The sequence below is a fragment of the Cebus imitator genome, unplaced genomic scaffold (genome assembly GCF_001604975.1).
Source record: "Cebus imitator isolate Cc_AM_T3 unplaced genomic scaffold, Cebus_imitator-1.0 Scaffold341, whole genome shotgun sequence".
NCBI lineage: Eukaryota > Metazoa > Chordata > Mammalia > Primates > Cebidae > Cebus > Cebus imitator.
In genome coordinates, this window is record NW_016107656.1 from 1,570,947 (window position 1) to 1,583,167 (window position 12,221).

The 12,221-nt window shown below is 43.7% G+C and overlaps 1 protein-coding gene and 2 non-coding genes across 7 annotated transcripts in view; all 3 read right to left on the bottom strand.

Moving 5' to 3' along the window:
• SASH1 (SAM and SH3 domain containing 1) overlaps positions 1–12,221 on the bottom strand; it is a 1,041,684-nt gene that overhangs the window by 273,365 nt on the left and 756,098 nt on the right. The window contains exon 1 of one of the 5 annotated variants that reach the window (XM_037730365.1): positions 9,996–10,079. The exons of the other annotated variants lie outside the window; for them this stretch is intronic. Coding sequence (XP_037586293.1) covers positions 9,996–10,016 — 21 coding nt within the window. The 5' untranslated portion in view covers positions 10,017–10,079. Of the gene's footprint in view, positions 1–9,995; positions 10,080–12,221 lie in introns of those variants that run through there. 5 annotated transcript variants of the gene reach the window in all.
• Positions 1,905–2,044, bottom strand: LOC119467861. The gene has a single exon (XR_005196500.1). It is a non-coding gene; the product is annotated as a U4 spliceosomal RNA (small nuclear RNA).
• LOC119467863 lies at positions 2,587–2,693 on the bottom strand. Its single transcript, XR_005196502.1, has one exon. It is a non-coding gene; the product is annotated as a U6 spliceosomal RNA (small nuclear RNA).

Consider the following 12,221-nt stretch of genomic DNA (forward strand, 5'->3'; position numbering starts at 1 on the left):
AGGTGAGGAGATCCAGACCAGCCTGGCCAACATGGCAAAACCTGGTCTCTGCTAAAAATACAAATAATTAGCCAGGCATGGTGGTGCATGCCTGTAATTCCAGCTACTTGGGATGCTGAAGCACGAGAACTGGTTGAATGAACCCAGGAGGCAGAGGTGCAGTGAGCTGAGATCACGACACTACACTCCAGCCTGGGTGACAGAGTGAGACTGTCTCAAACAAAACAAAGCAAAAGTCTCTCCTATTTAACCCTACTGCTCTGAAATTTCACAGTGATGTGCCTTATTCTCTGTGCTGGTGCTAGGTCTTTTTCTGTTTCTCTCTCTGTCCCTTTTGTTGTTGTGAAACAAGGTCTCACTCTGTCATGCAGGCTGGAGTGCAGTGGTGCCATCATGGCTCACCCTGGCCTCAACCACCCAGACTCAAGCGAGTCTCCGGCTGCAGCCTCCCACGTAGCCAGGACTACAGGCATGTGCAACCACACCCAGCTAATTTTTTCTCTCTTCTTTTTGTAGAGACGGGGGTCTGTCTGTTTCCCAGGCTGATCTCCAGCTTGGGCTCAAGCGATCCTAGGGATGGGTGCGGTGTCTCACCCCTGTGGGGGTCTTCACATCCTCTTTATTGATCCTCTTTTGATCTATTTGTTCATCAAGATAATAAAGGACTGCCAAGGATCGAGCACCTGGTATGTGCCACATATTGTGCTTTCTACTCAGTATGTCTCATTTCACCTTCACAGACTCCCTGCAAGGTGAGCATTATTATATCCATTTGCGGGCCAGGACTGCTGCTCAGTAGCTTTTCCCAGGACACTGAATTCTGACAGGTGAATAGCTGCCAAGGGGTGGAGGTTGGCCTGCAGTGGGCATCAGTCTGACTTCCAAGCTGGCTGCTCTTTCCAGGGCAACCACCCAGAGGCGGGCCCCAGTGCTAGGTGATGGCAGGATTGCATGTCAAGTGCTTCATAGGGGGATGTAAGTTCCATGGGGGCTGAGACCTTGGCTGGTCTGATCACCACCGTCAACCAAGCACAAGAGCAATCCTTGCAGTGCTGAAAATACACAATCTTTTCTTTTTTTTTTTTTTTTTTTATTTTTGGGGGAAAATTGGGGGGGGGGGGGGGGGGGGGGGGGTGGGGGGGGGAATGTCGGAGGAGGGAATGTTGCAGGGGTGGGAATTTGTTTTTTTCAAGACAGTCTCACTGTCACCCAGGCTGGAGTGCAGTGGCACAATCTTGGCTCACTGCAGCCTCTGCCTCCCAGGTTCAATCAATTCTTCTGTTTCAGCCTCCCAGGTAGCTGGGACTACAGGTGTGCACTACCATGCCCAGCTAATTTTTGTATTTTTGGTAGAGACAGGGTTTCACCATGTTGGCCAAGCTGGTCTCAAACTGCGGCCTCAAGTGATCTGCCTGCCTCAGCCTTCCAAGTGCTGGGATTACAGGCATGAGCCACTGCTCCCGACAATCAATATTTTTTAAAAGGATGAATGAATGGATGGATAGATGAACATAATTTCATTTAATTCTCAGAGCAACTGAGTTGTAACTCTAATTAACCCTTTTGTAAAAGGTTAGAAAGCAAGTCCCAGCATTCTGGGATTTTTGTTTGCCAGGGGATTGGTCTTTCCAGGAATCGTTTTTGTGTAATCTTAGAATTACCCATGATGATAACCCATGCTACCCCTTGGCAACCAGAACCCAATGGGATAGCTGAGTTGGCTTGCCTAAGTGACTGAACATTTATGCAACAAAATATTATTGAGTGAGTGTCCACTATGTGCTAGGCACTAGGCTGGGAGATTTACATTCATTAAATCTCATGCTTGCTCTACAATGGCCGAGTAGCCAGTTGGCCTAAAACCAGTTTCTTTCTTTCTTTCTTTTTTTTATTTTTTAACTCAGTCTCCGTAGAGACTGTCAAAAATTGCCAATACCGACTGTATTTCAAGTCGTCATGGCGGGATATGGGAAAAATTTTCAATTAGCAATAATCGCGCATCGGATAAACCTCACTGGCTACGATACTGCCACTGCGCAAAGCTAAAACCAGTTTCTTAAAGAGCCATTTGGTTGGCCAGGATGCAGTGGCTCACGCCTGTAATCCTAGCACTATGGGAGGCCAAGGCAGGCGGATTGCCTGAGCCCAGGAGTTTGAGACCAGCCGGGGCCACACGTTAAAACCCTGTCTCTACTGAAATATAAACAATTAGCTGGGCGTGGCAGCATGCACCTGTAGTCCCAGCTACTCGGGAGGCTGAGGTAGGAGAATTGCTTGAACTCAGGAGGCGGAGGTTGCAGTGAATTGAGATTGCACCACTGCACTCCAGCCTGGGCAACTGCATGAGACTTCGTCTCCATTAAAAAAAAAAAAAAAGATTCATTTGCTTAATGAAGAGTTTGCTTAAAATTCAGCTTCTAGACCTTTGAGAGTCCAGGTTTCATTTTAGTGTTCTATATTTTCTTGTATTTGAGAGCAGTTCAATGATGAAAAAAATTAGTTCCACCAAGGGCGTCACCTAACTTTATTTAGTATTTATATTACATATTTATTGAACTTGCAGATTTTGTTTATTGACTGCTTTTTAAAAATATGGACCGTTTCACAAATTTGCACATCATCCTTGCACAGGGGCCATGCTAGCATTCTCTGTGTTGTTCTAATTTTAGTATATGTGCTGCTGAAGTGAGCCCAGAATTTTTTTTCTCTAGTGATAGGATTGTTTTGTATACTTGAAAGTGCCTTTCCTTGTTCTGTTTAACCTACTTTTGCATGGTTAAGCTCTTTTTAGTCAGTTTATTATATAAGGCCTTTTATTCAGAATTTAAATTAAATTTAAAAGTAAATTAAATTAAAATTAAAATTAAATTTAATTCAGTATTTCTTTCCAGGACATGTAAAAAGACATAAAAATGCTCCAAAGGAGATAGAATTTCTAACAAATGGGTTTTTAGGTAAGATGTTCGCCAGCTAGGCTGTAATGAGAAAACAGTGGAGACCAAGATGTAGGCAGACGTTTAGTAAGCCCTCCCTTCCTTTCCTTTCCCTTCCCCTCCGCACTGTCAGCCATCGAGGAGGAGGCTGGGGCTCCTGATTTCTGATTTTTACCATCCTAGGTGTCAAATGCTATTTTTCATGTCCCCCTGAGTCAGAAGGAAGGTGGTCTGGTAGGTCGCTGAGTAGATGTACTAGGGGCAGAGAAAACTTGGCAACCTTTCAAACATTCTTACCAGAAACCATGCCCTCCAACATCAGTGGGACATGTGAATGACTGAAAATGAGCATGACTAAAATAGGCAGCTAATTGGATAACCCTGAAGCATTTGCATAGTGATTTTATTTATTGCAGAAATGCTCATAATCATTCAAACAGATAGAAAAAGGGAGAACTTACATTACTCCTGCCTGCCCAACACACCCTTGGATCAGAATTTTAAAATTTGTTAATTATGTTAACTATTTGAACAAGTCTCTATTTTTGACATGAGAAAATAAAATAAAAAGGGAGAGGTAGGAACTCAGGGCTCAGTATAAAAGTAACGGAGTTGTTTAAGAACATGAATCTGTTAAATCCAATCTAGGAAACATAAACAGAGTACACACAAACTGGATATTTTGGTCGAGCACGGTGGCTCATGCCTGTAATCCCAGCACTTTTGGAGGCCAAGGTGGGTGGATAACCTGAGGTCAGGAGTTCAAGACCAGCCTGGCCAATATGATGAAATCCTATCTCTATTAAAAATACAAAAAATTAGCCGGGCGTGGTGGTACATGCCTGTAGTCCCAGCTACTTGGGAGGCTGAGGCAGGAGAATCACTTGAACCTGGGAGGCGGAGGTTGCAGTGAGCTAAGGTTGCACCATTGCACTTCAGCCTGGCTGACAAGAGTAAAACTCCGCCTCAAAAACGAAACAAAACAAACCTGCATATTTTGTCGCTTTTAAAAGAAGGTCAAAATAGATGGTTCTTAAAAATAAAGCACAAGTGTCTTCATTTTCATATTTGGAAAACTACTGGAGTGTCAACATAATAATGCCTGCAAACTTTCAGAAAGAATTTTTGTAGAATTTCCTGGACGTTATCTGGAATGAGGATGATGTCCTTCTGACGCTACAGTGTTTTATGGGAGCTGAGATCATCTCACCTCTGCCCTGTGTCTATCCCCAGGGAGTTTGACCAGTGACCCTGGGTCCAGCCTTTCCTGACATTCTCAGCAGAAGCAGCTGGCTGGTCTGAGCACAGTGAACCCAGTGTCCCTCCATGCCACACAATTCTACCCGTCTAGCTTCTCAGGTGTTAGTGTGGTATTTTGGAAAGTATATCGGTGGGGATGTCAACCAGCCTGGACTTTACTGTGCTGTTGACTGTAGTGGCCACATTGGCCACCTGACCCATGCCAGGAGCCACTTCAGCTGCAGGTGCATTTCTGCGTGATGGTTGTCATTTTGATTAAGAGTGCAAGGCTCCGGGGCCAGACTCTCTGGGTTCAAATACTGGCTCCTATATCTCCTAGTTATGGGACTATTTGTGTGTCTCCTTTCCTTATCAGTAAAATAGGATTTTTTATGCATCTATCACACAGTGTTATTGTGAGGATTAAATGAGTTAATATGTCTAAAGAGTTAGAACAGTGCCTGGCATATGGTAAATGGTATGTAAATTTTAGCAATGAATAACTATCATCATTATTATTTTTTAGAGATGGGGTCTTGCTCTGTTACCCAGGTTTGCCTCTAACTCCTGGCTTCAAGTGATCCTCCTGCCTTGGCCTCTGAAGTAGCTGGTACGACAGGTACAAACCACCGTGTCAGACTACCATGATTATTTATGTGAAGTACTTGGAACTACACAAGGCATTTCTTGAGTAAAAAATGCACAGGAGTGCACTTGCAGGTGTATATATTTAAAGGAACAATTGCTTCTTCTACGATCCTGGAAGTACAGTTTCCCAACGGTGCAGTTTCTCTTCTCTCCCTTTCCCTTTGCTACTACCTGCTCTCAGCTTTCTCATCATCCTCTGCCTTTTTCCTTGGTGTGAACTTGGCTCTCTCTCCTCCATCCAGCTTACTTTTTCTTTCTTACACTTACAAATCACCTGGATACTGTTCCTCCTTTCTTTTACTCTTCTAAGTTTTATTTTATTTTATTTTATTTATTTTCTTTTTTTTGAGACGGAGTCTCATTCTGTCGCCCAGGCTGGAGTGCAACGGCACCATCTTGGCTCACTGCAACCTTTGTTTCCTTGGTTCAAGCGATTCTGTTGCCTTAACCTCCCAAGTAGCTTGGACTACAGGCATGTGAAACCACACCCAGCTAATTTTTGTATTTTTAGTAGAGACAGGGTTTCACCCATGCTGGCCAGGCTGGTCTTGAACTCCTGACCTTGTGATTCGCCCACCTTGGCCTCCCAAAGTGCTGGGATTACAAGCATGAGCCACCTCACCCAGCTAGGTTTTATTTTATTTTAGTCACGTAAGTGATCTGAGAAGTGGCTGTAAAAAGGTAGTGCTGGGCTATTGACATGCTGTCTCAAACTGAAGGGGGTGAGTCACAAAAGGAGAAAGTCCAACGCAGGACAGAAGAGACGCAAGTTCCTTCTGGCTTTAGAGCTCTATGTCCTCCATTTCAGATTTAGATTTATATTTTCTTCTTTTTTTTAAAATTTTTTTTTAGATTTATATTTTCTTAACAATTTATTTTTCACTTTGTATGGCTTAAGCCCTAGGCTAGGGCTTTTCGATGGATTATTATGTAATCCTTACAACAATTCCTTAAAGGCAGGTATCACTCTCATCTTACAAACGAAGAATAGCCAAAATGGAAAGAGAATTAACTTATCCAAGGCCACCCAACTGGAAAGCAGAGAGCCAGAGTTGGAACCTATACATTTTAACTCTAAGCTTCAGTCTCTTCCCACTACCCATAATTCCTCCCACACATAAAAGTAGAAGTAGGCTGGGCACAGTGGTTCACCTGAAATCCCAACACTTTGGGAGGCTGAGGTGGGAGGATTGCTTAAGTTCAGGAGTTTGAGACCAGCCTGGGAAACACGTGAAACCCTGTCTCTACAAACGATAAAAAATTAGCTGGGTGTGATGATGCATGCCTGTAGTCCCTGCTACATGGGAGGCTATGGCAGGAGGATTGCTTGAGCTCAGGAGTTCAAGGCTGCAATGAGCCATGATCATGCCACTGCTCTCCAGCTTGGGTGACCCCGCCCCCTAAAAGAATTGTAAAATAATGTAATTAATGTAAATACAAAGTGGTACTTATAAGATCTTATGGAAATGTAAGAGAGGTAGGGAGGGGGGATTTCTAATATTTCCTAGGGCAGCTTTTTAAACTGGGGTCCTTGGAATTTTGGAAGGTCAGTGGAGGAACCACCTGAAGTCTGCAAAACTTTCTCAGAGGTGTTTGTGGCCAAGGGAGTAGAGAGGTGGGAGTCTGACCAGGGCATCACAGAGGAGTATTAACTGTGTGAATGTTTGAGCTCATCAAGAGTTTGCCAGGAATCAGAAGAGGACTAGGCAAAAGAAACCACAAGTGGAAAAGCACATGCAAATAATTTGCTTGGACTTCAGCCTAGGGTACCATTCAAGGAAGCAGCAGGAGACAAAGCACCTAAGATAGGTGGTTAAGGTCCAGACTAAGAAACAAATGATGTCCAGGACCAAGAATGAACTCTCAAGGATATTAAAAATGCTTTCGAGAGCATTAATACAGTTCATCATAAAACGTATTCTCCGATGCCATTAAGCAATATGCTGGAAGTTGCTTCTTCCCTTTTGCAGATGCTTGTAGCTAATTCTCTGTATTTTAGGATAAATTTGCATTCAGGAGTAGAGCTGGGAGCCTAACCTTGTTTCTGGGGAATAATGTGTCCTGAATTCTAAATAATGGCTTACAAAAGTTCTGAAGAGCCAGGAGTTCTGTGAATTGGCATGGTGGCACCACCCATTGGTGCCTTGGTGGTAGGTCATCGAATCCCTGGCATCCAAATATGGGGCTGTAAATTAGAGGAGGGGCAGAGCAAGAGAATATTGCACTAAATGAAGATGTGGTGGGTTTGTTACTGGAAAATAGGCAGAGAGATTTTGGATCTAGATTTCCCTTGAGGTAACAGTAGTTAAGTTTATAATTCAGGTATCACTGTGGAAGTCTCTGCCACACTGATTTTGTTTTCTCCCCAAACTTCTGAGGTTGATCACTTAATCAGGTAGATTAACTAGGTTAGTTAAATTAAGATATATATGCAATCATCTCCCACAAAGCAAGCTTGTCCGAACTGGAACTGTTTCCATAGATTTCAAGGCTCATTCGCTTTTCTCCTTAGGACAGATATGACGTTCCTAAGCCTGATAATTCCCCTTTCTGTCTGAGTTGATCAATACGTCTTTTTGCATCCTCAGCACAAAAACCCAAAGTGCTTGCTTCCTTTTCTGAAAGAAAGCCTTTGTCTCTCTGGGATTAAGAGGGCATGGTCCCATGGCACAGTTTGCCGTCAAATTTTGGCACCTGAAAACCCTTCCCTCTTTAAAGAACTGTGGGCAACCAGTCAAAAGGGACCCGAGTTCTGGCGTTTGGAATGAAAACGTTACCTGCCAACTGGGCTGCTCTGAATGTATTGTTTCTCAAACCAGGGGAAGCGCAAGTAACAAGAGCAGGCTTTGTTCTGTTGGAACATTCTTGATGAGCCCGTCTGCCCCGAGTTGAAGAGAGAACCTGCCAGCCGTGTCTGTTCACTTTCTCCCATCTACCACTCCTGAATACCCTCTAGGGCATGACTGTTACCTCTCACAACTCATATTTCAGATATTTTTTACTTTGTTCATCCCATAACCGTGGAGTTGTACATGTCATACCTAGTTGCTTTGACAGGGAGTCCAGCTCTGTTCTCTCAGTGACCCACTCTCCTCTGGTGGCAATCCTACCAAGAAGGCAAGGAGAAACGTGCCCAAGCAAAGCCTCACTAGCTTAAAAGCTCAAACTGACATTTCTTCTAGGGCTCCCTTCCCTAATTCAACTTTCTTTCTTTCTTTTTTTTTTTTTTAAGATGAAGTTTTGCTCTTGTTGCCCAGTCTGGAGTGCAAGGTCGCGATTTCAGCTCACTGCAACCTCCACCTCCTGGGTTCAAGTGATTGTCCTGCCTCAGCCTCCCAAGTAGCTGGGATTGATTATAGGCATGTGCCACCATGCCTTGCTAATTTTGTACTTTTAGTAGGGAATGGGTTTCTCCATGTTGGTCAGGCTAGTCTTGAACTCCTGACCTCAGGTGATCCACCCACCTTGGCCTCCCATAGTGCTGGGATTACAGGTGTGAGTCACTGTGTCCAACTGCTAATTCTACTTTCATTTAATAAGTATTGATTGGGCACTGACAATACTGGGCACTGGTCTCAGCTCCTCAGAGACAGCAGTGAGCAAAACAGCCTTCCAGAAGCCCACCTGAGAGGCCTCAACTCACCAAAGCCCAGGCCAGAAGCTGAGAAGGGACAGGAAGGGCCCTCAGGCCAGGCTGGGGCTCAGTACCTAGGCATCTAGCTGTTGGCTCTCAGACCCTACTCTGTGATCTTTGTACTCTTCTCTTAAATTATTTTTCATGAAGAAATCTATTTTTTTTTTTAAGACACAGGGTCAGGCTGGGCATGGAGGCTCACACTTGTAATCCCAGCACTTTGGGAGGCCTTGGCAGTGGATCACCTGGGGTCAGGAGTTCAAGACCAGCCTGGTCAACATGGTAAAACTCTGTCTCTATGAAAAATACAAAAATTAGCTAGGCATATGGGTGGGTGACTGTAATCCCAGCTACTCAGGAGGCCAAGGCAGGAGAATTGTTTGAACCCAAGAGATGGAGGTTGCAGTGAGCTGAGATTGCACCACAGCACTCCAGCCTGGGTGACAGAGGGAGACTCCAACTCAAAAAAAAAAAAAAAGACAAGGTCAGCTGGGTGGCTCATGCCTGAAATTCCAGCACTTTGGAAGGCCTAGGCAGGAAGACTGCTTGATCCCAGGAGTTCAAGACATTATGGGCAACAAAGTAAGACCCTAACTCTTAAAATAAATAAATAAATAAATAAATAAAGAAGAAAAAAAGAGACAAGATCTCACTGTTACCCAGGCTAGAGTGCAGTGGTGTGATCATCGTTTACTGCAGCCCTGGACTCCCGGGCTCAAGAGATCCTCCTGCCTCAGCCTCCCAAGTAGCTGAGACTACAGTCACATGCCACCATGCCTAGCTAATTTTTGTCATTTTTGTAGAGACAGTGTTTCGCCATGTTGCCCAGGCTGGTCTCCAATTATTGGGCTCAAGGAACCTGCCTGCCTTGGCCTCCCAAAATTCTGGGATTGCAGGCATGAACCCCCATGCTTGGCCCAAATCTAAATCCCTTTTTAATTGAAAAGAAAAAGAACGTCACAATCTATAGAATACCATTTCCCCAGAGAAGACGAAGACGGTTCTTCTCTGGGGAAATGGTATTCCCCAGTTGCTCAGCAAGCTGAGAAGAAAACTCCTTCAGTAGAATAATAGATGCGAAATGGTTAATCGTCTGGTCCCCACCCGCTGGGGATTCCAATATGAAGTACATCTTTACATCCTTCATTCTTAGCGTGAGTGCAAATCTTTAAAAAAAAATTCAGAGATAAGCAGAGGCTGGAAAAGCTCTGGTCTTTAACAGGAAAAACTTTTCTTGGCTTACAAAACATTTTTTAAAGTCTTGAGGGAAAATAAATAACTACACAATTATATAAATATATCTTATGTAATGAATTGATAAGTCAGAAAAATGGCAAATCCTGGTGAAGGAATTCCAGTGCCGACACTGCCTAGCCCTCTCGGAATTTTGATGAATCCATCAGTAGCACTGAAAACCCCTGGATACTGACAGTTACTTTATACCTGTTTCCCACAATAGATCTTTCCTGAATATACCAGTCTAAATGTCAGAAGGACACGTAAAATCAGTCTTAAAATTTGAAAACAGACAGCCTACGTACCCTGTAATCTTGTTCCTCCATGAAGGGAGCTGCTGGCCATACGTTCAAATGCTCTCTGACTTCCTCTGTGACTCAGATCGCATGAATCCACAGCACTGATGTAAGGCTCTAAATGGGAATCTGTTTTCAATTCAGGGCAGATGTGGGACACTCTCACAGCCCTAGGGATTATCAGCTTTAAAACAAATCGCCTTCAGGACGATAAGAGAGGCAGTAACTGCTTCCTGAGGCCTCACTGGGGTCCCTTCCAAATGCTTAACATATAACACAATACCATGACACGAAAGCAAGTTTCATTCTTTGAGTTCTCAGACTTTAAAATGAAGCTTGCAAATACCCCTCAGAAACAAAGTTTGAAAATACATCTCAGAACATTTAACTAGAAATCCAGATATTTTAGTAACACACAACAGTGATGAAAATGCCCCTTTCCCCGCCCCTACAAAACTATCCACATGGTGTTTGGCTCATTAAGTATCATTTTTCCACAAATTGAAACCGAATTGTTCTGGTTCAGAGTTTCCTTGGCTCAAGAAAAGGAAGGGAGGGCTATTCCAAGACGTCCACAGAGAAACATCCAGAAATCCATTTAACACGTAAGTTTAATGTTCTGGAATTAGCGTTCATGCACGGCCTCTACATCTCCGAACGGCCTCTGCTCTGAGACCACTTTGTAGGGTCTGCCAGACTTCAAACTCCGAAACACCTTCGCTGGGGCTTAATCTAGTTTAACCCGATTTAATAACCCTGAAAAGAAGTTGTAAAAGTGCGAATTTTGAAGACATCTGAAGAAAACATTAAAGCATTTTCCTTCTAATGAAACAAAAGTTTGACAGAGTCTTAAAAATATTAAAAGTTAATGTGCATGGCATTTCCCTACACAAATAAGTTTAGGTGTTGGTAACATCAGTTAATAGTCAGAAGACAGTCACATTAAATACATATATTTGGAAAACACAGTCTGGTTTGTTTTTTGGGGGGGCAGGGAGGATGGATTTTCATTCTTACTGCCCAGGCTGGAGTTCAATGGCATGATCTTGGCTCACGGCATCCTCCGCCCCCCAGGTTCAAGCCATTCTCCTGCTTCACCCTCCCAAGTAGCTGAGATTACAGATGCCCGCAATGAGGCTCAGCTAATTTTTTGTACTTTTAGTAGAGACAGGGTTTCACCATGTTGACCAGGCTGGTCTTGAGCTCTTGATCTGAGGTGATCCACCCGCCTTGGCCTCCCAAAGTGCTGGGATTACAGGCATGAGTCACCGCACCCAGCCACAGTCTTTTCTTTAAAATTAGTATCGTCGGTGTGACGTAACAGGGCTACATGGTAAAGCATAAAGTCACTAAGAAACATTGGGGCAAGCATTCCTCCTGTCTTCATAGGGAAAAACAAATTAAACTCCCTGTAGCTTGGGAATGTGCTAACATAACCATTAGGCAACAGCAGAATGGTATTTAGAGTTGTGGGTGAGATGTTCAGAGACAGAGAACTGTCCCTAGATTTCTCTTTGACTGAGTGGCCCTGGACACACCATTGCCCAGGCTACCATTTCCTTATTTGTAAAGTGGCTGAATTGAATAGATGATATCCAAAATCCAAACCTCTAATACCAGTGATGATGTATTAACCAAGGACTGGTAAAACAGAAGGTAAGAGTCTTTTTGTTTTTTTTTTTGTTTGTTTGTTTTCAAAAGTAATCACTAACTGCCATTGATGTGACATCTTAGACAATTTTTTTTCTACCTTGAAGCATATATCTACAATTCTGGCTGATAAAGTAAGTTTTAGCCAAAAAATTGGATCTGAAGGGTCAAGAAACCCACTACCTTATGTCAATTAGATGCCCAGATTTTCTTTGGGTTGACAGGTTTTTAGGGAAACAAAGGCATAATTCCCCAATTTTAATTCTGTTCCTGGGTGTCAATAATGCATTTACTTAGCAATTAGAGCTGGGCGCGGTGGCTCATACCTGTAATTCCAACACTTTGGAAGGCTGAGGTGGGTGGATCACCTGAGGCTGGGAGTTCAAGACCAACCTGACCAACTTGGAGAAACCCCATCTCTACTAAAAATACAAAATTAGCTGGGTGTGGTGGCATGTGCCTGCAATCCCAGCTACTCAGGAAGCTGAGGCAGGATTACTGCTTGAACCCAGGACGTGGAGGCTGTGGTGAGCTGATATCATGATGTTGCACTCCAGCCTGGGCAACAAGAGTGAAACTGTCTCA